The 26,082-nt window shown below is 37.5% G+C and overlaps 1 protein-coding gene across 3 annotated transcripts; it reads left to right on the forward strand.

The window, feature by feature from the left end:
• The first annotated feature begins 16,246 nt into the window (after nucleotides 1–16,246).
• LOC127634740 (transcription factor AP-2-alpha) lies at nucleotides 16,247–25,374 on the forward strand. Of its 3 annotated transcripts, none has more exons than XM_052114416.1 (7): nucleotides 16,247–16,329; nucleotides 18,402–18,821; nucleotides 19,618–19,669; nucleotides 21,078–21,303; nucleotides 21,830–21,948; nucleotides 23,159–23,300; nucleotides 23,974–25,374. In XM_052114416.1, the coding sequence occupies exons 1-7, from the start codon at nucleotides 16,279–16,281 to the stop codon at nucleotides 24,248–24,250; spliced, it is 1,287 nt and encodes a 428-aa protein (XP_051970376.1). In that variant the 5' UTR covers nucleotides 16,247–16,278; the 3' UTR covers nucleotides 24,251–25,374. The 3 variants fall into 3 exon arrangements, with proteins under 3 accessions (XP_051970376.1, XP_051970377.1, XP_051970375.1); XM_052114417.1 differs by lacking the exon at nucleotides 16,247–16,329 and adding an exon at nucleotides 17,510–17,938; XM_052114415.1 differs by lacking the exon at nucleotides 16,247–16,329 and adding an exon at nucleotides 17,940–18,085.
• The last annotated feature ends 708 nt before the right edge of the window (nucleotides 25,375–26,082 follow it).

Genomic DNA, 26,082 nt, shown 5'->3' on the forward strand with positions numbered 1-26,082 from the left:
CACTGCAATTTAAGGGGAATTTTATTTTTGAACACTTTTCTCATGTTTTTGATAGTAAGGGAGATAGCATGACTATTGTACTTTCATTTTACATAACAGAATAGATAGCAACTCAAGAAAGGAGTTAGAGGGTGTTTTGTTTGTTATTTTTGACATATTCCCCTATTACTCTCAATGTAACCAATTACTTATAATGATTAATGAAGTATATCTTTATTACAATGTACTTAATCAAATAGAAGTAGTATTGCTGATGATTATGTTTAAGAAAAATATACATGTGAAGTAATTGCCAAGAGAAGACATGTGAGGGAGATATTTGAAGAAAGAAGCGACGAGCACCTCAGTGCTTGGCTGCAAGAGCAAATAGACTCAACTGGTGGTTAAAAAACCCGCTGTCTGCTCCAACACACCACCAGATAGCGCTCCAGGCTACCGGAATTGTCTGTGAGTTCCTCTGGCAACGAAGGATGCATATTACTATGTTACTTTTACTAGTGTTTTGTTAAAGCATGTATATACGTATATATATATATATATATATATATATATATATATATATATATATATATATATATATATATATATATCTTCTACTTAATGGATAATCAATTGTACTCTACATCACGCAAGGCTTCACATTTGCATGCACATGCTTATTACAAATGAGTTGATTTTCATCACCCACCCCCAGGAACAGTGATAGCTAGAGGACTGGGATCTTTTACTCCTTCCTAGCCAAGTGTGGAGGGAGAGGTTTGGTCCCAAGTTCTGCAGAGTGCAGCCCCATAAAGATGGCATTGGATAGTGGACTGAGTGGCCTACTTTGGCTGCATGATAGAATGGGACAGGCTGGCTTGTGTGACTGTACTCTGGTTTAAGGGATATAGAGTGTGAGACTTTTATAAGTCTCAGAGGGGGGGGGGGTATATGGTACATAACCTTGAAAACCAGGTGTTTTTCTTCAAAAACAAAATGTGTTTCTGTTAATCAATAGTATTCTGTTGTGAGTCCTTGGTGTGTTTCCTTTGTGCTGGCACGTATCTTTTCAAAGATACTTTTAATCAGTTATTATATGAATGGGATATTGTTCTAATAAGCTGAATGTATTATATCTTTGCAGCTGGTGTTTTCTTTCAAATAATAATGTGTATGAGCAAACAAGGCTGCCTCATTGTGGGAATGCGCTGAAAATGTAGGACAAAGATAAAGAGTATTTGATGGGGACATGGCTGTTTACGCAGATGTTTCTAGGAGTTGATGTACTCTGTCCATGAACTGTAACATGAGGTCAAGATATGAGAGGCTACCAAAGATATATGTTTCTTTTCAATAGAGAGGCGAGGATATATGTTTCTTTTTAATAGATGGACGAGGGAAAGAAACAAGGCAGTGACCTCGTTAGTCAGAGATGGTGGGTAACAAGATAACAAAAAGGTATATAACTGAGAACTTAGGATAATGAGTCAGAACGGACAGCTGACCGGTCTCATGTTTGTTAGTGTTCAATAAACTACAACTTTGGCATCTGGAACTCAATACTCCGAGAGTTTTTTTACAACTTAGAGAGATTCATCGCGATTTTCCACGACAATCTTCACACAGCTGCACGTGCTGTCACAGATTGTCACTGCAAACAGCTGCAGTATCATGCTCTTCTAAGTGATACACTTTCTTAGCTCTGCACAGTAAAAAAAATATAGTTTCATCATGCAATGCCTTCATTTAACACCAAGTCAAGCAGCTATTTCAAGATTAAAATTGGAGCTCCAACTTAAGGCAGCACGTTGAGGTAAGTTTTGGCTCTAATGATAACATGGGCTTTTCTGTGACATGGTGATGGTCATTTTCAGGGTGATTCTGGAAAAATAGGCTCTTTTGACATCAGTTTTTAAGTGTACATTTTAAAATATGCAGCAATATATCAGTGCACTTTGTCCTGCATCCCGAATGTCATTAGCAGTATTTGCGCATTTACACCAAGTCCTTGCAGGGATAATGGAAACTATTGCAGCTAATACATGCGTATTAATGGTATAAATCCATGTAAAAATCCACGTTAAGTGTAAATATCTTATGCTCTGCTGATCGCGTTATTGACAACTGGAGCGCGAACAGACAGCATTTCACAGGTTGCGTACTCTGCGTTTAGGGAGCGGCGTTACTGCTGCACAGAACAATGATCTAAATTCTTTCGACGCTGAAAACTGTAACTACACTGAACTAACAAATATAAGCTCTGAAATAGCAAAAATAGTCATTAATAAAACATGATCTTGCTTTGGTTTATATTTCCCTGTGGAACATTGTTCATGTTTTCACTGTAATAATTACAGAAAGGTTTCCAAACCTGTCTTCTTATTGACAAATTCAACCAGATCTGACAAGAGCCCTTTAAAGAGATTGTTCACCAAAAAATGAAAATTCTCTTATCATTTACTCATCCTTATGTCATCCCAGATGTGTAGGACTTCCTTCTGCTGAACACAAATGAAGATTTTGAGAAGAATTTCTCGGCTCTTTTAGTCTATAAAGTGCAAGTGTGATTGCATTTAAGCAGCAATGCTAGTAATCCTAATTTACTGGTTGCTCTTATAGAGCTTGAACATTATTTTTCTTTTAGACTATCTTTTTAGTTTTCTGTGCCTTTTTTGAAAATCTGCTTTTATGGGAATCGAGTCTGGATACCAGGTGAATTTTCATGGATTTTTGGGGAACTCCCCTGAAATCATGGGTATGTTCCAATTCTGTATCTAGTGGTGGATCTCCCTTACCCTCTAGTGGTCGAATACTTGATCTACACATTTACTACTCTCTTTCACAGTATCTCTCTGCTTCTCTGCCTTTCATATTTACTATTAAGGTGCCAACATTTTAAAGCTCAAAGAAATCACATAAATCAGCATAAAATAATCCATAAAACTCCAGTTTTTAAATCCATATCTTTAGAAGCGATGTGATATATGAATATGTGGATCACTTTCACATTCTTTTTCAAAAATTGTGGTAAACATTGTTGACATTGTTGTTTTTTTATAGTATGCAGTTTACAAATATATATTCCTTTTTTTTGTATGTGTACCTGTGATCGATGCTGCAAGGTCATGTTATTTTTATTTCCTTGTATCATTAATGTCAAAAGCCTTTTTTCTGTCAGTAGGAAGGAGAACTACAGTATCACATGAACATACGTATACTGTAGATAGCAACAGTGATTTGGTAAAACCAAGCTCAAATAAATAAATACATTTTGTAAGTATTTTATAAGCATGAAACGGGTGAAGACTTATTATCATTCAGAAATACGTTTGTATTGTACATTTTATAGAAAATACTCATGATCTGTCTTAGTGTCTAGAAAATTATACATTTGAAGGAAAGCAAATAATATGCACAGGTTTGTGTATCATGATTGCTGAGGTTTCTGTAGCATTCTGGCTCCAAATTTTGCCAGCATCAGGAGACTTCAAAGAAACGTGTAATCCTTTAGTTCACCCAAAAATGTATATCATGTCATTATTTGCTCACTCAAGTTGTTCCAAACCAATATATTATTTGTATTTATTTATTTCAGAGAACACAACAGAAGAATATTTGCAGAATCTTCATGCAGCTTTTTCCCATATAACGGAAGTTTATAGTGACAGTGTACATGAAGCTCCAAATGGGACAAAAACACCATGAAAGTACCATAAAATTAGTCCATATGACAGGTGGTCTATATTCCAAGTCTTCTGAAGTCATACAGGCCATAATTTAATTTTATTCATGGATAATCTTCCTCTCTGCCAGAGCTCACAAATCTCATATCTTTGATTATATTTGATATTCTCAAATCTCCATATTTGAAAACGTAGCTCAGAACACTTGGAAAGCAGCACACTTGTCTCATGAGGTTATATTTTTACTTTTCTGATCCTTTTTTTATGTATTTTTTTAGCTTGACAAATAAATCAACTTTCATTGAAGAGTGTTGGAGCCACTGTTTCATATACAAAGTTTCACCTTTTGTGTTCTACATAAGAAAGAGAGTCATACGTTTTGGAACGACATGTGGGCGAGTAAATGATGAAATTGTTATTTTTGGATTAACTATTCATGTAAAACATAACTTATGTGTCACACAATGAAGAGTGTGGTTAGTTACCTCACTCCAGAGGTCCAGCCAGCATGATCTTCTTTGAGTTGTAGAATCTCTTTCCCATGATAGCCATATGAGTTTTTCTGTCTGAATCTGGTAAGTTATTCAAAAATACATTTAAATGCAATTAAAAACACAACAATTACTTGAATACAACTCTACTAAGATTTACTAATATTAAGTTTTTTGTTTTCATTACATGCTTTGACATATCCTATAACTCCTCCAGATGCTACCAGAGCTGCATATCCATAACCAGCCCAGTCCACTGCCATCATCAACATCTAAACACATACACAAATATTATAATCACACACTGATAGTTTACAGACAATATGAGACCTGTGTACAAATGCAAACCTTTTTAAAAATGGCAACAGATGATGTTTTAATTTGCAGAAAATTCACACAAAGAGAGAGAGAGAGAGAGAGAGAGAGAGAGAGAGAGAGAGAGAGAGAGAGAGAGAGAGAGAGAGAGAGAGAGAGAGAGAGAGAGAGAGAAGTTGAGCATGAGTTGAGCTCCAGATAAACTGCACCTAAATTGCAAGAAAAATAAGATTTATTTGCCAACAAGCTAAAGAAAATAGAGAAGTCAACATACAACAACATCTAGAGAACATCTAAACAAAGATTTTGTTGAATCTGGACAGTTTTTATTTTTAAACTGTCACACCTGAATCTGAGAAAAAGTTCAAGAGTAGCTGATCACAGGATAACCCTCTACTGAAGAGGATATTCATGCTGGAAAGAATAACATCAAGCAACAAACAACAACAACAACTATAAGAAAACTTCCAGGGAAGGAGAGGTAAAGATATTTTAAATTGACAGTACTATTTATCTCTCTTTGGACTTTTGCCTGATTTCTGTTTGGAAGAACAGCACAGAAAAACATTTTTGGACACATCTGGAATTGTACAGAGATCAGTGAAAGTCATATTTTTCCCATTTTTGGCTTATTTACTCATTTTTGCCTATTTTATATATTCACTGAGAGATGAAAAATAAAACAATTCAAAACAGTGGCAGCTATTAGCATTTGAAGATGCTGAAAAAAATGATGAAACAAGATTTTTGACCCTGAACTTATATCAAAATGGCACTGTCATGATCCAGGGATCAGAGTCTGCTCTCAAGGTCTTCATCAAAGATTTTGAACTAATAAAAACACTGGCACTGTCTGATGAAGCCGACAAAAATATGAACATTGATGCCTCCCCTGGAAAATCAGGCCAAAAGATGTCATTGACTTCAGCAACTGCGATCCCATCTCCAAAGAATGAAAGACAATTTTTCACTTCTGGAAGTAGTGGAGATAAAAGAGTTAATACTGTCCCACCTGAAAGACATCAACATGGAACAAGTTACAATTGACATAAAGAACTTAAAACAAGAAGTTGAATATCTGCAGAGACACAGAGAAGAAATGTCAACAGAACTTCAACAAACTAAAGATGAACTGAGGGAAGTAAAATCCACTTTAGGAAGACAACTAGCAGACGTTAGAAAAGAAATGCAGGAGGAGTTCTCTGCCTTGAAGTCAGTTCTCCACACCAAAGATGAACTCATCACTGACCTAAAAGAAAGACTCGATTCTGTTTCAGCACCAGAGTCTTCTGCTAAACTCTTGACTCGTCCAGAGATGCTCATGGAGAATCCTCACCCTGAACAGATACCAGTGGAAGAGCCTCACTGCTCGACTGATCCAGCATCCCAAATCCACAGCTCCGCTGCACAGGACCCAGGAGAAACACACGCTCTTATCCTGACTGACTCCAATGGGAAATATGTCAGTGAGAAACTTCTTTTACCAAACATGAGAGCCAAGAAAATCTCTTGTCCAAACACAAGAAGTGCCATTCAGATCCTGACTGAGAGTAAACATGAAAACTACAAGCACATAATAATCCACACAGGAACAAATGACTTAAGGGCCATGAAGGTCCGTGTGGCTCCTGTGATGAAAGAGGTGGCGATCAGAGCAACACAGCGTTTCCCAGAGGCCAGAATAACTCTGTCCACACTGCTGCCACGCACCATCGTGCCCTTTCACGTGATTCACGGGAATAATGTGGAACTCTCCAGAAGCTGCGCACTCATCCCTAATGTTCATCTAGCCCATCACAAAGACATACAGCCTCATCATATGTATGACCACATACATCTCAATAAGCAAGGAGTGAAAGTCTTCGCCAGAGTGCTGAAAAGCACAGCCCTTGGAAACACTGCAAGAAACAACAGAAACTTTGACAACAAGAGAAGCTCTCAGCCACCGAGAAGCCCTCGTCCTCCAGCAGAGCCCAGACCGGCCACCGGCCCTCCATCACAACACAAGAGCTACGCAGCGGCCGCTCAACAACCACAGAACCCTGCAGCGGCTGAACTCAACCAGATAAGACATCTGCTGAACATCATCTGCTCCAGACTGAGGACATAACCGGCATCACACACACACACACACATCACACACACACACACACACACACACACACATTATAGAAGAACCCATGAAATCTTTTAAAATCAGTAGTTGGAATATACAAGGTCTGCACTCTTCTGCTTTTGGTAATAAGACTGCAGACCAAGACTTACTCAGCAGTGTAACAGATATGGACATCTGTATCTTTCATGAGACGTGGTGTCGTAGTAATGAGACTTTACACTGTCCAATAGGATACAAGGAAATTATGGTTCCTTCATCAAAAAATTCTAAAATAAAATGTGGCCGAGACTCAGGTGGAATACTTATATGGCACAAAGAAGATTTAAAACATTAAAATTGCTAAAAGTGGAAAATCATCTATTTGGCTTGAAGTGAAATCCATCATATCACAGTCCAATCTTTACCTTTGTGCCATCTATATCCCACCCCACGACTCTCCCTATTATGAAGAGCAAAGCTTTCCAACATTACAGGCTGATATCTTACACTTTCAGTCCAGAGGAGATATCCTCATCTGCGGAGACTTAAACGCCAGAACAGGGCGAGAAATTGATTATGTAAATATTGTAGATAATGACCACATCCTCAATGACACCACGTTTCATTCCTCATTGAATATCACACCGAGAAACAGCTACGATAATTCAGTGAACATTAATGGAAAACAAATGTTAAAACTCTGTAAATGTTTAGGAATCTACATCATCAATGGCAGAACTCGTGGAGATACATTAGGTAGATTTACTTACTGCTCCAGATTAGGAACCAGTGTGGTAGATTATTCAATAACAGATATTGACCCAAGCTTTATTAATGCCTTCACAGTCAGACCTCAGCTCCCGATCTCCGATCACTGCCAAACTGTGCTTTATTTGAAACCCCCTTATGAAATAACTAAAACCTCTCCACTTGAATCTGAAAAACTGTTTCCTCTGAAACCTAAACTTAAATGGAATCAATCCAACTCGGATCAATTCAAAGAAAATATGAACAGTCCTATATCAAAAATGCTGGATGAATTTATGTCCATTGATTTCACTTTAGATATTAATGGAATAAATTTAGCAACAAAAAACGTAAATTACATATTCAAAACATTGATAACTCTATCTAACATTAAACCGCAAAGCAAACATAAAACGCATCAACAGAGAATGAGAAAGGATGTCTGGTTCGATGATGAATGTGCCGGTCTCAGAAAAGAACTGAGGAGACGCTCTAACAAAAAGCACAAAGATCCATCCAGCCAGACATTACGGCTCTCTTATTCAGACTGTCTGCAAAATTACAAAAGAATTTTGAGGTACAAAAGAGAAAAATATTTTAAAGCCAATGAAATTGATGATTCAGTAGATCAAAATACTTTCTGGAACCTTTATAAAAAACTAGAAAAACCCAAATTAGAGATGTCACTCCAGAATGGCACAATTTGGAAATCTTACTTTGAAAATTTGTATCGAAAAATTGCACCAGCTGACCTTAACCAACCTCAGAGTAAAATAAAGAAAACATTAGAAGACTTGGAGAAAACAATTAAAAATTATCAAAATCCATTAGATAAATATATAACAATATCTGAAATATTAGAACATATAAAAAATCTTAAATTAAAGAAAGCATGTGGACAAGATCACATTAGTAACAAATGCTTAAACTCAGCAGTCCTAGCATGATTCAAACTTTAGCCAAATTATTTAATTTGGTGTTGTGGTCCGGAAGCGTCCCTGAGAGCTGGTCTGAGGGACTCATCACACCCATATTCAAGAAAGGTGATCGATTCGACCCCAATAGTTATCGCAGCATCAGTGTGGGCAGTGCTTTAGGAAAACTGTTCTGCAGCATCATAAACAGACGCATCGTTTCACACATTTCATCACACAACATTTTAAATAAAGGACAAATTGGCTTTTTACCAAAACACCGCACATCCAACCACATCTATTCCCTTCACACTCTCATCAACAAAAACATCAAGGACAAACAAAGAAAAATATTTGCATGTTTTGTAGACTTTAAAAAAGCATTTGACTCAATTTGGCATGATGGTCTACTATACAAAATCCTACAAATTGGCATTGGCGGAAAAACATTTGATATTATAAAATCTCTGTACAGCAACAGCAAAAGTGCTGTGAAAATCAGTAACCACAGAAGCGCGTTCTTCCAGCAGGGCCGTGGAGTGAGGCAGGGCTGCAGTCTGAGCCCGACTCTATTCAACATCTACATCAATGATCTGGCATCAGCGCTGGAGAGCTCGACTGTACCCGGTCTCACCCTACACCACACACAGGCCAGGGGTCAGAGGTCAGATGTCTGCTGTACGCGGATGATCTGGTCCTGCTGTCCCGCACACCTGAGGGCCTTCAGCAGAGCCTGTCCCTGCTGGAACAGTACTGTCAAGACAGTCAACCTGTCAACCTGACAGTCAACCTGGATAAAACCAGGGTCATGGTGTTCCAGAAGAAGGCCTGATCTCAGGCACACAAACACCAGTTCCTGTATAAAGGCCAGGTCCTGCAGCACAGCAAGAGCTATAGCTATCTGGGTATCGACATCAGCGCCTCGGGGCGCTTCGGTCTGGCTGTCAAAACTCTGAGTGAAAAGGCACGGAGGGCTTTCTATGCTATAACGTCACGATGCGGACACTTAAAATTACCCATTAAAACCTGGATCAAATTATATAATTCAATAATAAAACCAATTATTTTATATGGATGTGAAATTTGGGGACCAGTACTAAATTTTAAAAATTGGGATAAAACACCAGTAGAAAAATTACAATTGGAAATTGCCAAAAATATTTTAGGGGTCCACAGAAACACATCCACTGCAGGGCCGAGCTAGGCCTGTACCCACTGAACATCGAGATCCAGAAGAGATGTGTTCAGTTCTGGCATCACCTCCATCAGTCTGATCCAGAGTCAGTGCAATATAAAGCCCTCCTCGCCAATGAATCCTCAGCAGAACCTCATCCTCTGAACACACTCGCTCTTCAACTCGTCCATCAGACTATACTTCCTATTGACCACAGCTACAGCCCCAAAATTATTATTAAAGAAATCCACACAAATCTAAAAGACAATCATGATAAATCATTAAAAGCACATTTTGACCTCCAGAATAAACTCCAATGTTACTCGAACCTCAAAAGAACCACTAAATTGGCCAGTTATCTATTTATTAGACATTTTAAAGAAAGACAAATCCTCTCCAAATACAGATTAAGTGACCATGACCTAGAGATAGAGAGAGGAAGACGTAGACAAACATGGACAGAGAGAGAGCAGAGGATCTGTAGACACTGTGATCTACAGCACATAGAGGATGAGGAACACTTTCTGCTCTTTTGCTCTAAATATAACAATATAAGAGAAATGTTTCTGCCCAAATTTGAAGCCTTCATCCCATCATTCTATGAACTGAGTGACACTGAAAAAATGTCCTTCTTACTCGGCGAAGATGATAATACAGCTGCACTAGCGGCTAAATATGTGCTAGCTATTCACAACGCCAGAGACAGCTAATTATCTAGAGTGACCCAACGTATTTATTTATGCAGTGTGTGTATATTTATTTATCCATCTATTTACAATGCTACATGTGACATGATTTATACGTATATGTTTTGTTTGTTTGTTTGTTTTATTAGTTATATATAATATGTTGATGCTTTGGCAACATTGTGTTACACAGTCATGCTAATAAAGCAAATTTGAAATTGAAATTAAGAGAGAGAGAGAGAGAGAGAGAGACTGCAGTTGATCTCAGATCTGGCTGGTAGCATGCTGTACCCTCTACACTTGTAAAAGCTGAAACAATGTATATTCAACAAAATACATGCTGTTCTTCGTAAGCTTTGAGTCTACTCTGTATTTACTAGTCAATTTTACGTTCATACTCACTACCTGAGAGTTTGTGTTTATAGCCTGATGTCCTTGCCGATGCGCCTGCTCGTGCTGCGTTTAGTTCCTTGTGATGTCACAATGTTTGAAGCTAAAACACCAATGAAAACTCTTGGCCTGACAAAATGTCTCAAGTTGACTTATGGGAAGGGAAGTTTATATGGATCACATTTTGTGTGCCGTTAATAATAATAATAATAATAATAATAATAATAATAATCATCATCATCAACCCTGAAAATTATTACGTTATTTCCCCAACTAAATTTGAGACAGCACAATACTATTTTTTACTAACATATTAAGAAGATTCTTACTCAAAATAACTACTTCAGAAAACGGTGAACCATTTCCTGTTAATTTCAAACACATTTAGCATTTTACATATCAAGTATTCTATAAATAATCTAATCTATATTATGACTGGAAGAGTGTGAGCCCACTTTGAAAAATGTTCACATCAAATATATTCCCCCCACTTAAGAAAAACAATGCATTTAATAGGGGCCTTTAGCACCTGTAACGGGGGGTCTTTTTACCCCAAATACTATCCTTTCACTTATTGAAATATTTTTGATATAATGACTTGGTGGGACAAGTATTTTGTCTCAAAATAAATATGTTCATTTCAGGGATTTTCAATAGCTATATAAATTTGCAACAATTGTTTAACAAAAAAATATAAATAATATAAAATTGCCTCAAAATCAACCTTTAGACATTACACACAAAGATCTGCTATTTAGTGTTTTTTGGGAAAATGAAATCAATGGAGCCTTTAGCCCCATTGTACCCTAGTCAGTCTTTCTGTTGTGAGTCTTTGATAGCCTACGCTCGCTGGTAGCGTTGGAACATAGTGGTTGCCATGGTAAAAAAACAAACAAAAAAAAAGCCGAGCTGGAAACAGTTCAGGCACCAGGAAAGCTGATGTTTCCCAAACCCACGCGCCGAACAAATGCTTTTCCTCTAATAATCACCCAACACCAATTACCCACTGAACAAACACCTGCTCTCCCTGTAACTACATCAACATAATCCGTCCACCGCGCACACATGCACACACCGCGCCTCATGTTCTTTCTACATGAATCAGGAAGTGTAGGGGAACTTTGTCTTGGTTTTCATTTTAGAAAACAGTCTTGGAAATAGAAAATTAAATAAAGTCACAAGCATACGACAGATTCCTTTCCTTTTATTTTACTGATGTTTTCTTCCAGTTTAACCTTTAAATTTGACATTTTTCGACCTGTGAAACATCTGAGGATACACCAACCAGGCTACAAACAGGAACCTTCGCTACATCGCTAGATGGTGCCATATACTCACACGAGAAACATCCTGCTTGCTATTCTCAGCCCCTCCCTCTCTCAACAATTATCATTCATGATGTAGCCTAGTTACAGTGGTTTAATAATTTTATAATATCACGCTTAGTAATATAAGTTGATAATATGGCCGTCTACCTGTTTCTAATAATAATAGATAATAATTATAATATATGAATAAATGCTTGTTTATGTCACTGTGCTTTCTATACATGGGTAAATGAATCTAAGAAAGCACAGGGTACAACGGGCTTAAAGGCTCTCCGTCGTAAAACTTAAGGTACTTTTGATTTGATTTTGTCCCAAAACACTAAACAGCAACAAAAACACAGCACTTTCCTGTTTGTTACAATGCACACAAAAATTTCCCTTATCCGTGAGGTCGTCGTGTGTAATGCCTAAAGCTTTATTTTGAGGTCATTTGATCTAACATCTTATAGGTTTTGTAGCAAATTTATGTAGCTATAATGCAAATTACTGAAATTACCACAGTTAATCTGAGACATGTTCTCATTCGTAATTTTCAGTTTGGTTCAAGGTGATTTAATCAAAAGTTTTCCAGAAACATTCTAATAAGTGTATTAGTATATGGGGTAAAAAGCCCCCTTGATGCAGGGGCCTCCATAAAACACATTGTTTTCTTAAGTGAGAGGAATCGATTATGAAGGATGTTCAAAGTGGCCTCACATTGACTCATCCAATCATAATGGATAATTTTTTCCCCATAATAATTCAGATGCTACAGTATAAGTGTCAAACAAAGAGATATCGGAGATAACCCATTCCCATATGGGCAGACTTATAAATTATTTTGTATTTTAGAAACTACCTTTGTAATATGAGGTGTTTTATGTTAGATAAGTCATTTGTGTATCTTAATACTGTATGTTTTTACATTTTGTATTTTTAATTGTGGTTTAAATAGTATTGATGTTTTATTGTAACAGCAAAATAATTCAGTGTGCTGCACTGACGAAGGTCTTGAAGAACCTGTAATAATGCTAACAAATCAATAAAAAATGTAAATATATTAAAAAAGTGCACCCTTTTGGTTATTTGAATAAGTTCTTTATCTAAATTTGTAAATCCAAAAAAGTTTAAAAGTCTTAAAGGTATTTGTATATAGTTGGCAAATGTTGCCGTTAACGTTTATCCCTTTATCTACACTACATCATACTCAATAATATATGCAGGCATATATTGCCAAACATGTAGATTTTCCCCTGCAAGTTTCCTCAGGCAAATTAAAACTATTCTGAAGCTGTCGTCATAATAGTGTCAGATCAGTTACAGTAAATCAGAGGAATTGTGCCTGGTCCTACAAGTGTGCTGTGGACAAGTGGGAAGGTAGGATGACCTCTGAATCATGCACAAGAGGGTATAATCTCATGTGCAATAGAGGGCGCCAGACAACAGCGGGTGATTCTCAGAGCGAATATTCCCTTAATATTCCTGGTAAACGTGTCTCTAACATTTTTTGCTTGGCACAAAAAGCAAAACTGGTTTAAAGTTAATTAAATCTAAAGTAGTCTTGTAAATTAAGACATTAGTCAAGAACTAACCATCTTGGGTGAGTAAGAGACCAACTTCATCAATAGCTAACATCTAAACCTATAATACTGTGTGTTGTGAAAGGCGCTATACAAATAAGATTTACTTGACTTGACTTAATACTGTAAAATGGAAAAAAGCTTTTTGAGGGAGCTGCATGAAGCTGCACTGAGATATTTAGTGTTTTTTGACTGGTTGCTGGTTTTGTTATTATAATAATACAATAATAATAGAATAAAGAGGCATGATCTTCATAGTACTCTTCATTATTCCTTATAATAAAACTGACATTTTTGTATTTTATTCTAATCTGTTTTCTTGTATCAAGCCTTTCTAGAACATAACTAAATTAACGAGTTGTTTGTGTTTAAATTTAGGATGAAGGATTCATAAAATATGGTAAACAGAAAATAAAATTGTTTTATATTAAATCAGTTGGTTGAAATCGGATGATTTACCCTGTTTTATATAACCAATCGCTAGAGTGACATCTCTTCATCATCAGGTTGGCAAATGCATATCTTCACGATTTTTATGCTTAAGCAACATGAAAGTTTGTCGCCTCTAGCCTAATATGACTTGTTGCTTGCTCACTTTATCTGTCACCTTATGGAAAATTATTAGTGATTAAAAATGCGATTGAATGCCTCTCTAATAAATAAAGTATTATACAGTATAAAATAAAAAAGCAATAGCAAAAGTTAGGAAGCTGTCATATATGCTATTTACAGCTGTAACCCATGGTGATTTAAAACGGACAACCCAGATGTTCTGTGTTTAAAATTAATTAGACCAATTCAAATAAATAGCATTGATTTTATAGGCCTTGCATGGCATGGATAAAATGTGCATTAAATAATTTTAATTTGTCCTAAAAAAAAAAAAAAGGCAAATGCAACCCGTGACTTAGTTACAGATTTATGTTTGCACAATTGCATGTTAATTTGCATGCTAAGCAAGAATGTCAGTCGTAACATTTTGACTCTAAAACAGCAGGTGATGGAAACATCAGATTGAACAGCAGACGGGCTATTTTCCTGCTTCTCTCTGATCTTCTTCCTACAGCAGGAATCTCAACGCTACCTTTACCTTTTCCAGGTGTCGTTACCTTACACGTGCCCGTCGCAGTGCGCATGCGCAGTGAGGTGGTTCTCTGTTTTTATGGCCAGGTGATTAGATTTTGTTCAGCTAAAGTGGAATTTTGCTTAAGGACAGAAGACCCCATGAGATAACACTGTGTGGTGTACCAACATCAGAAAGAAGACACAAGAATGTCACTTATGGGCAAAATGGGAGACTGGCAAGTAGGTTGTTTTCCTTATAAGTTTGCCTATATCATGTTAGTGCACGATTTGAATTTTGCATGTTGCTTTTGAATGATGTCTTGACCACGGTAGCTTTTCGACAAAGTTTTCCAGACAAAATTGGTCTAATCGTAATCACTGCAAATTACACTGATTCAAACACATCAATGACTGGAATTCGTGCATGCAGATATGAGTTTGGGCCGTGAGAGTGAAGCAATGTCAAATTTCTCTAAAATAAAGTATAATCAAGGTAATTTATCAAAGTGGCCAGTGTTGTTGTTGTTGTTGTTGTTAGGTATTTGCTGCACTTTGAGCATTTCTGCCATTCTGTACGCATGTTCTTTTATGTTTTTCATTCATTTTTAGACACACGACTTACATGTAATTGCAGTTTAGTCAATTTTGTTCATGCATACATAAAGCATTTTCTCTACGTTAAAGGCAAAGACAGGATAATTCAGCCTTATTTTTCCTAACGAATACACAGTGCGTCTTTTGTCTGATATTATCTGATATGCCGCATTACGTTCATGTAAATAAATAAATACATAAAATAGTTAGAAATTTAATATAAATTATTGATAATTTGATTTCTGAAAATAGCGCTATAAATACGTCCAGACATACTCGCAATGTAATGCATATTTCTCATGGTAAAAATGTCCAAAGGTAGGGATGAAAAGTTTTTCTTTTCTTTTATGTGAATAGTTTCAAAGATGTTTACCCCCACACAACAAAGCAGAACAGCCATCCATTTATATTGCTCGTTTCTCTGCCTCTTTTAATGACCATTGTGTCTTAGTTTCTTTTGGCCTCTCATTAATGACAACTGGACTCACCCCACCAAAAATGGTAATGAGATAAGAGAGAGACAACGCCTTAGACCCGGCGACCTATCTCCCGACCTCATTCACATTTAACAAGCCATTTTGTTGTGTTAATTATTTACATTTATTAAATTGCGTCGTTACACGTTTTAAATAGAGCTGCAGAATCGACCACATTTACATAACAGTTTTGAGAATGTTTTACAGGCCCGGGCTCACAATAGGACTAAAACAACAGTCTATAATTTTCAGGATGGAAGAAGTGTTGTTTTACCCGCTGAAATATTAGCCTTTCAGGCAGTAGTTTAACATAGTTAAATATACTGTAGGCTATATAGATTTTTACAAACTTCGGTTCTAACGCACAGCCTACTAAGGCGCGTGGCCTTCGAAAAATATTAATATTTGTCACATATTTTTCATGGTCCAGGGTATTTCTTGCAGCATCTCTTAGCCTATTAATTCCAATTTCAAAGAATCGCATCGCATAATTAATTACAGTGGTGACGAGAGTCCTCATTCCCCATTAATATCAACCCCTGTATTTAGGTCACTTTTGAAATAAAACTGAATCCCAGTAAAAGCATTGTTACTGAAAATGTGCGTTGCAGTTTCTACCTGTGTATATTCATTGGCTTTGGTCTCTAGATATGCTAATGAGGGTTATTACAGCAGCTCGCGAGTCTCTCTCTCTTCCACCATTAGAGGGAGATCTGAGCGCGCAGCTCGAGCCCTGTGCACTGTGTCAAACTCAAGCCAAGGCGCACTTCACTCCACAACCAATGAAAATGCTTTGGAAATTAACTGATAATATTAAATATGAAGACTGTGAGGTAAGCGGCTTAAAAAGGCTTTCAATACAAAATTTTGCATGACATTTACCCAAATTCTGAGTGCTTTTATTTTTCAGTCAGCTTTTATTTTCATTTTAAGACTTGACGTGTGTGTAAACAGAAAAGGTGATACATTTAATACATCTGCAATAATGCATGCTCCAGAACATCATGTTAATAATAAATAATAACACACCTATCACACGTTAATTTCCCATATAGCCTAATTTCACCAGAATAATAAAAAATCGTCGTAATTACGTCGTGATATCGAAATTTATTTGAGGAAAAAAAAAAAAAGACAAGAAATAATAAACTTACCAAACATAGGTTTGGTATACAATAAACACAATAAAAAAAGATTAAAGTGGTTCAATTAGTTGTGCCATTTTAATGTTTTTCCCTATAAAGGTTCTTCGTGTCTTTTCTTTGCAGTATATCGTCCGATTTATTTGTAGTGAATGCAGTAATACAGTATATGGGAGTAGTTTCGGAGTGTTGAAGCCAGTAAAACGTGTTTTCGCTTGTTTCTGGATAAGCAGGAAAGAACCGCTGGACTCATCATACCCTTAGGTTTTTCTTTCGCGTTGTTAAAATGAATAAATAGGCCTACAATAATTTACATTGCGTTTATAATATTCGCGTGTGTATTTCAGATGGAAGTGTGTGCGATTATACACGGGTAAAGTTTGGTGAATAATCAATCGATCGCTACGGCGGTGAATTTGAGTCGCATATGTCATGGCCGTTGCTAAATATTTGGCGGTGAGGGATTCTAATTGATCATGGAGCGCGAACAACCGAAGACTAATATGAAAAATAACACTGAAGACGAGCATCCAGTGAGCAGAAAAAATATGCCAGGCCAGATGCCTTCAGCATTTGCTGGATCCTCTCCAGAATCAGAGGTGCACATTGTTTCCTTCTTCGCTTTCTTCCCTATTCGTTCTGTCTTTCTTTCTTTCGTTATTTATTTATTTCACTTTTGCTTGCACTCGAACCTTTTAAAATGTCCCCCCTTCTCTCTGATTCGTCAGATTCTGGAGAATCTCTCTCTCTCTCTCTCTCTCTCTCTCTCTCTCTCTCTCTCTCTCTCTCTCTCTCTCTCTCTCTCTCTCTCTCTCTCTCTCCTCATCTCTGATTAGATATACTGATTCCTCATTCAATGGACGTCATTTAGTTCAGTCCGCCTTGAGTTGCTTCCTCGCTTCACGCTCGATTTCCGACCATTCTTCCCTTATTAAGTATTCGTGTAATATTAATAATCATGAATATCTACTATTAGGAGTGTATGGCAAGAGACATAATGTGCTAACATGAGCTCAAGCGAGGGAACAGTTCACTGACAGAGCCGGGAGAGGCCAACGGGATCTAAGAAACTTTAGAGAAAAACTGTGCATTTAAAGAGCACATGAAGAAAAGTGGGAATTTACCCAGATTCTGGTGGATTATCGCTTTATGTGAACGCCGGTCACCGTTACTTCGCCCTGCATTTGTTATTGGCTTGATTTCATTTGCGTATTCTTATTCGTTTTGTCCCTTCGAAATTCTTGTGTTGTGAAATCCTCGGAAATCTTCGCAGATGTTAGTGCACAGTTTTTCCGCGATGGTGAGTGACTGTCGAGGGTAAAGCTCTGAAGATCGCGCTGAACATTTACTCTCCGATTGTTTGCATTTATCCTGTCGTTTTGTCTGTACCATCATGCAAGCTTTTCTTGGTAGCATCAAATGCTATTACAAAGACTTTATACTTGATGTGAGCTCTGGGTATTTATTTATTTTTGTTCACCTTTTAATGGGTTCTTGAATTGTTAAATAAGTAACACCTTATTGATGTGGACTTTTAATATAAAATAACTTTTATTTTGAGAACCATGGTTGCATTATTATTATTGCCTGACCAAAGTATTATTTATTTTATTGAAATAACTATTTACTGTGATGGGCGACGATGAATCGCCTCTATAGATGTTTTTCTTAGAAAGAAAGAAAGAAAGAAAGAAAGAAAGAAAGAAAGAAAAGACAACAAAAACCCTGCACTAAACCAGTGGTTTGTTGTTTTCTCTCCTAAGGATCGCCACGACGGGACCAGCAACGGAACTGCCCGGTTACCTCAACTGGGCAGCGTGGGTCAGTCTCCGTACAGCAGCGCTCCTCCACTCTCTCACACGCCCAACTCAGATTTCCAGCCGCCATACTTTCCGCCACCCTACCAGCCCATTTACCCGCAGTCTCAGGACCCTTACTCTCACGTTAACGACCCGTACTCCATCAACTCTCTGCACGCCCAGCCACAGCCGCAGCACCCGGGCTGGCCCGGCCAGCGGCAGAGTCAGGAGAGCAGCCTGCTGCACCAGCACCGCGGGCTTCCGCATCAGCTGTGCCGAGAGTACCGCAGAGAAGTGCTGCTGCCGTCGGGTCACGGCATCGAGACCGGACTCACGGATTCAATCCCAATACATGGAATACCTCACTCTTTAGAAGATGTTCAGGTGAGAAAAATTACTATAAAAGGATATGGAGCCATTTAATGGTCATCGCCTTTATTATATTTGCTGCTGCTCTTATTTAATGATAACCTACTTATAGAAGAGTCTCAAGCAGTCAAATGTCAAATATAACGTTGATGTTTTAGAAAATTAAACTTCGAAATGTGGCAGTGCGTAAAAAATTATATCAGCTTTGATTTTATATTTTCAAAAAATCCATGTATGTACAAAGTTAGAAGTAAGAAATGTACGTTTACATTTGCATTTTTAACGAGTTTTCAAAAAGTAATTTCAAGGTTTAAACGTTTCTTCATTCATTAATTATTTGATTATCTCTTTTAACTGTTGTTCTCCCCAGCAACACAAACTGAACGGTGTACTGAGCTTTTTGATTAATATTGTCTGTCATTTTTGGACGTGATTCCTGGCTGCCCCCTTTTCACCAGTAATTTAATTGTAGTCTGCCTGCTGAAGAGATCTTGGCGAATTACATAGCTGTGAGAGCAATACATAGACAAAATGCACTGTTTAATCACAATTGCACGTTTATTTAGATTTGTTCGTTGTTTTGTTCGTGGGTTTACTGATTTAGATAGGAATTTTGTTTTATTTGTATGTTAGTTGTATGCATATATCCCTTATTATAAATATCAATTATATATATATAATAGCCTATATATTTATATATATATATATATATTTCTCTTTGAGCTTTATTTTATTTCGTTTGCTAACAAGAGACAGATTCCAATGTCTTCATTCTTTAAATCTGTATTAATTTGGTGTTTGATCTTTGCAGCATGTTGAAGATCAGGGAATTCACATCCAAGACCAAACAGTAATCAAGAAAGGTAAGCAATTTCCTCTGAAATACCGTACGTGCCTCCACTGGCAGCCCTCTGCTCGTAAAATCTACCCGTGCTTGCTGGGAGACGGATCGGGTTAATTTGTAGGCCTTGAGGTTGTCTGGCGATAACGCACTAAGCATTTTAACCAAGTGTTTCATAACGGGCCTTATGTGTGTTAATATTATGGTGCTTGTTTAATCTTGGGTTGGTCTGTGACTAAATTGAAACCGGCAGCCTTTAATGGAATTTGTTAAATGTTACATAAAGAAGATGCGACAAACGAAAGTCGAGACTTCGTTGTTAACATAAACTAAGAATTATCACTCGATTGCCCATTTTGTGCACCTAAAGAGGGCTGAATAAAAATTAGGGATTATTATGTGCGCTGCAGTGAATTTGCTTTTCTTCGTTTTAACCACGTGAAATCTTTGACATCTTAAATTTGATGCGCCGTGTAGAAATCTGCAGAGATCCTCATTCCGCAAACACGTTCGTTTAACTCCTAACGTCTCTGTTGGTCTCGCCTGAGCTTTTAATATCACTAGTGATCTATCCAAAAGGGCCTGTGCTTTTGTTTCCGGTTGGCACATAAAGAAACAGCGGGCACTGTAGCAGGATTTAGGCCTAAAAAGAAAGCGCGTGTGTGAGTGAAATGTGTGTATATATGTGGATTTGTGGGAATCTTTCCATGCGCCTGTGTGGCTAGAGTATTAGTGAGTGTTCACAGCCCGAATTACGGTGTTGGATTACGAGGAATTTTTATTTTTAGTGGATTAGGGCCTACTAGAATTTAGGCTTTAAAAATATATACATAATAACACTACTTATAATTATAATATCTGATCATAAAATTAAATAATATTAATAATACTAATAATTATTATTAGGCATATTAGGCTATTATTTATCATAACCTTAAATAAACAATCTACCGGATTTCCCGTTTCTCTCCTTTCCTTTTCTGTTTTATGATGTTCCACAAATTAGAAATGTGTCAGTCTCACATACTGTATTATTTACATTTGCACTGTGCAGTCAGTGCCAAACTCGAGGCATTGCAACGCATGTCCAACTGGCATATTCTTTAAGCTCGGTCTGGAGTAACCATTGTTATAATATGAAGAATTTGGATGGCTTGGCCACTTCATTACTCGGGGTATATCCCAGCAGTTACATTCATGAACTGAATGAAAAGCTATTGCTGTGGTATCTATTTTCTTCCTCTCTGATAAGACCCTATTGCCTATGATTTCACATAGGCGTGCGGGATGATGTGCACATAAACGCATATGTCTAATCTTACTCAATAGCTGTCTCATGTATGGCAATTCATATTTTTTCTTTCTTTTTTTATACATTTAGTTGCTTCTGTATACTGGAATGGGGGGCTAATCGTGTTCCATTTTTCCAGGTCCCGTTTCCATGTCCAAGAACAGTAATGTCTCTGCCATACCGATAAATAAGGACGGACTTTTTGGCGGTGTGGTAAACCCTAACGAAGTGTTCTGTTCGGTTCCGGGTCGTCTGTCTCTTCTCAGCTCAACATCAAAATACAAGGTCACAGTAGCGGAGGTGCAGAGACGCCTCTCTCCGCCTGAGTGCCTGAACGCCTCTCTGCTCGGCGGGGTCTTGAGGAGGTGAGCTGTACTTCCATTATACACGTCTGTAATTGTATGTTAATAAGCGCTTGCTGTCGCCAAAACCCACCGATATGGTAGCTCATTGCAAAAGAGAAAATATTGAACCTTGTATCGAAATGTATTATACTGGTAGTGGCCTACCAAATTACAATGAGCACATGCTGCCATCTTGTGACCCTATACGATTTCATGTACAACAAATGCTATGGGATAATTAAATATCACGTGATGTCAGTGGAGTAATAACAAACACAACACACTGTTTGAATCATCTTAATATGAACATTTAATTATTTGAAACATTCCACCACCTCACCATAATGCAAAACTCTTTCAAAATAGAGCTCACTTCTAGCATGAAAAGTTACTCAAAAAGCTGTTATATAGACAGGGCTCTTGAGTTGAGGACACAGGATTATAAAAATAAAGTCCTACAACCTTTATATCATGGGACCACATAAAGATGGTCGACAATAATTGAAACAAATACATATTATGTCGCTGTTTTTTCATTTGCTTCAAGGGCCAAATCTAAGAACGGAGGAAGATCCTTAAGAGAGAAATTGGATAAAATCGGATTAAATCTGCCGGCAGGGAGACGCAAGGCCGCCAATGTTACCCTTCTGACGTCACTGGTGGAAGGTACATTTTTAGATGAATATATGATAAAAAAAAGGCGTTTCATGCGGCTACATGGAGCCATTCTAAATCAGCATTTGCTTTCATCCGTGAAATGGAGAGTTTGTTTTGCAAGCAACATTGCATGAAGGATATGAGGAAAAAAAGATGTCGGAGAACGGAATCTAGGCGTATAAATTGTGAAAGAATTTTGCGGGATTAGGGACTTTTTTAACCTGTGAGTCGGGGTTCATCAAACGGCCTACTTATAGCAGGATTAGTTGAGTGGTTTTATAGCGTTTTGTTGTATCATGCAGTAGCTGGAGAGTAGGCCTATATGGTGAAACAGCAGAAAATAATGATGATGATGATTATTATTGCATATGAATTTTAGTCTTGCAAGTTTGATGCAGTTGACCTGTAGGTTGAAAGCCTATTGTGAAATATAAATTACTTAATTATGTAGCGATGAGAAGATGCCATTGCTGCTGAATAAATCCATTTTGCTTGCAAAGTTGGAGGTGATTATTCCGTGCAGTGGTATTTGGTGAGCCGTGGGTTTTAAAGGTGAAAGCTGGAGACGGTTCATTGGTTCCTGTTAATCATTGCCGTTGAAGACTGAATGTAATATTCATCGTGCTCCAGTAAAATTTGCTCTTGTATGGTAATGAGCCTGAAGAAATGTAAGATTCCTGCGAGATAAGGGCGGAGGGGGGTTTGGGGGACACGCACGCACACGCTGATTTCGTTGGAGGACACTGGCTTTTAGAAGTGCTGTTATTGTTTATGATCTGCTCCATTTTATGGAAAGCAGTTTAGTGGAGTTGAGCTTTGACGCTAATTGGCGCATGCGTTCTTCCGGACTCTGGACTTATGACAGGAAGGCCCGCAGTAAAAACCCAACTGTTTCAGGAAATTAAAACCAAAGACTTGCAGAAGAAAAGGAAGAACAGAAAAGAAGAAGAGGAAGAAAAAACAGACAGACCTAGTTGGAGTAACCTAATTTTTATGACGAAAGTATAAGATGGCTTTCGTATAGTCCTACAGAACATTTTTCTAAATTGCTAAGAGGATCACTAACCAATGACGTGCTGTCATTATCATTTGCAGTTACCGGATGTACCGGATGCTCAGGACGTTAATCTGATGACAGACGTGTTAATTGCTCTAAATTTGATTGCAGTATATTTTAAGTAATAGGTTATGCTACACACTGACTCTCATTTTCTTCCAGGTGAAGCTGTACATCTGGCCAGAGATTTTGGTTATGTATGCGAGACTGAGTTTCCAGCCAAGGCGGTAGCTGAATATGTGAACCGACAGCATTCCGACCCAAATGAACAAGTCCAAAGAAAAAACATGTTATTGGCTTCGAAGTAAGTGCTATTCTCACTATTCAAATGACACAGCTTATTTCACCTTTTGTGACTACGTCGAGGTATATTTAACGACACCACACTGGAATATGAAATAAATATGTAGCTTAATAGACTGCTGTCAGATGGATTCACATGTGTTAATACATATCGAAGGATTACATAAATGGAATTTCTAGTGGTTTCGTGAAATATAAAAATACCGAATTGCTAAATTATTAGCGAAATCATAAGACGGACACTTGGCATATATTTCCAACTTTGTGTTTTTACCTTACATATTTTTTTTTTTTTGATTTTCAGCTGAAATAAAAATCTAATTTATAAGATGTATACGACCCCTCGATTGAAAAAAAATCTAATAAATAAATAAAATAACAATAAAAATAACAAGCTCTTCTTCAGCAGTTTTAGAGGCTAATAGGACTAATCTAATTCAAACGTCTCCAGTTGACGTTTCACTGTCGAGATTCTCGTTTGAAACAATTTGCGTTCTCCATCCATCCCTCCGATTCTGCGCAGACCAAGCGAGATGCTGTCAAAAGTAATACGCGTCTCATTGATTAAGGGCCACATAAGGAGCACATAGTGTTACTAATACATTTGTGACTTCATACCTTCAGCTGTAATTAGCTTCATCCTGACACGCATCCTATATTGTGTCTCCTTCTAGACAAATCTGCAAAGAGTTCACGGACCTGCTCTCGCAAGACCGCTCACCCTTGGGGAATTCACGTCCACAGCCCATTCTCGAGCCCGGGATTCAGAGCTGTTTGACCCACTTCAGTCTTATTTCGCACGGATTCGGGACTCCAGCCATGTGCGCGGCCCTCACGGCGCTGCAGAACTATCTGACGGAGGCCATTAAAGCCATGGACAAAATGTACCTGAACAACAACCACAACGAGACGGGCTCGAAAGGAGATAAAGATGAGAAACACAGAAAGTGATGTCCACCCACCACATCCCAATTTCATTATGACAAAACACTCTAGTGAGCAAGATTGACGCGCCGCGTCCTGATCTTGACATTTTGAAACACGTTTGTTTTTATTAAATAATAATAATAATAATAAACAATTGACCTTGAGATTCGTGGAAAGGGTATTCACCAATCAAAATAAAAGCAGAGAGTGGCAATGAGAGGAGTACAGATCTGCCACAGCAAGACTTTTCGTGAACTCCCTTTTTTATGAGTTCAACATACTGAAATCCAGCGATTTCTCTTCAATTTCTCCATATACGATTGTAGCCATGTGGCAACAAGAAGCCGAAAGCGGATGATTTTCTATCAGTATTGTGAATAATAAACTTGAAAATAGAAAATAACAAAATCTACAGTTCCATGCCATGAATTCAATGTATTGACTTTTCACTCCAGCGACCAACTTGAACTTTGAATCTCAACACGATTCGCGGTTATCAGATGGAATCTGTGTTCATGTAGGCTATGTATATATTTATTTATGTGTAATTTAATGGGAATTGTAAATATGGTACGTCTGTTCAAACTTTTCTTTTCTTTTCTTTTTATCTGGTGCCTCCTGTTTTAGTGGGTTTGAATATTCGCTTAGTCCTTCATGTGGTTTTATGGTTCTTAGAAAACAGAAGTTTGGGGTATTCTTCTCTGGGATATTTCAATTCAGCCCTCTTGTAGCATGTTGAGGCGACATTGAAGCAAGTGAACAAATTGAAAATAAATAAACATCCATTTCTCTATATATTATCCTTATGTCATTCAGTTTAATTCGAAAACTGTCATTTCAGAGACCCTTACGATGCTAGTTTTGTGTTTCTATCTTCTTGTTTTTATACTAGCTTTTTATGTGTTTTGCCACCTCTTGTTATTCCCTCAAGCACCACAGAGCAATAAATGGATATTGTCTTATGAATTCTTTCTTTTTTCCCTTTCGAATAAATTCACATCATTTGGGACCATCTGATATCTTGTATGTCCACTGTCTAAATTTGAGGCGGTTTAATCTGCATTGCATAACCCTGTGCTGGCAATAGCTCCCATGCCTGTCAATGTATTATAGTTCTTTGTTGCCCAGAAAAAAATAATAAATATTTGATACGCTTCATTTTTATTCATTACTTTTTTTGTACACTGCTTGCTGCGCAGGGGTGTAACCCCCCCCCCCCATGTTCAGCACGGTTACTGTAATTGAGTTTAACTCTCCCTTGACGATTGCTCCATGCAATAAGCAGTTGAACCCATTGTTTCCCTCAAGTATAATAGTACAGAAAAAACTTACTTTCAACTCCTAGTTCAGAGCGCAAGGTCATTCAAATATGGCAGGGAGCTTTTTTGCCAAGCCAAATGCAACCAGTAATTTGAATTGTAATGACATAAAACTGTGTTTCAGAAATAGTGAGGTGGCATCTACAAATAAAGGTATGGAAATGGCTACTGCACTAACCTTCAGCTGGATTCCACATCTGACTGATTTTAAAGAGCCCTCTCGCTCGAGGGCTAAAACTACACACATTCTCGAATAAGAATTCATTGTTTTCTGTGCTGTACAGTTTACAGTTCGTTTGAACGAAAGTGTGGCATCGTATTTCAGTGTTTAAACGAAAAGTAACATTAATGAACATTATAATTTTTTTTTTTACTGATCCAATCTCGTTCATTCATTGGGGCATACATGCAGATATGGTTCATCTGTGCAGTGCATAACTCAAATTCGTTGAGTTTGATTGTTTATTGATAGCATGCGCCTGGAAATCAATCTCCATTTGAGCGTGTTAGATTTGCTGGCTATATATCTATGCAGCA

The sequence above is a fragment of the Xyrauchen texanus genome, chromosome 42 (genome assembly GCF_025860055.1).
Source record: "Xyrauchen texanus isolate HMW12.3.18 chromosome 42, RBS_HiC_50CHRs, whole genome shotgun sequence".
NCBI lineage: Eukaryota > Metazoa > Chordata > Actinopteri > Cypriniformes > Catostomidae > Xyrauchen > Xyrauchen texanus.

Coding starts and splice junctions, on each gene's coding strand:
- LOC127634740 (XM_052114415.1), top strand. CDS start 18,032: ATGCAAGCTTTTCTTGGTAGCATCAAATGCTATTACAAAGACTTTATA. Junction 21,304..21,829: donor CTCGGCGGGGTCTTGAGGAG/GTGAGCTGTACT, acceptor ATTTGCTTCAAG/GGCCAAATCTAAGAACGGAG. Junction 21,949..23,158: donor TCTGACGTCACTGGTGGAAG/GTACATTTTTAG, acceptor ATTTTCTTCCAG/GTGAAGCTGTACATCTGGCC.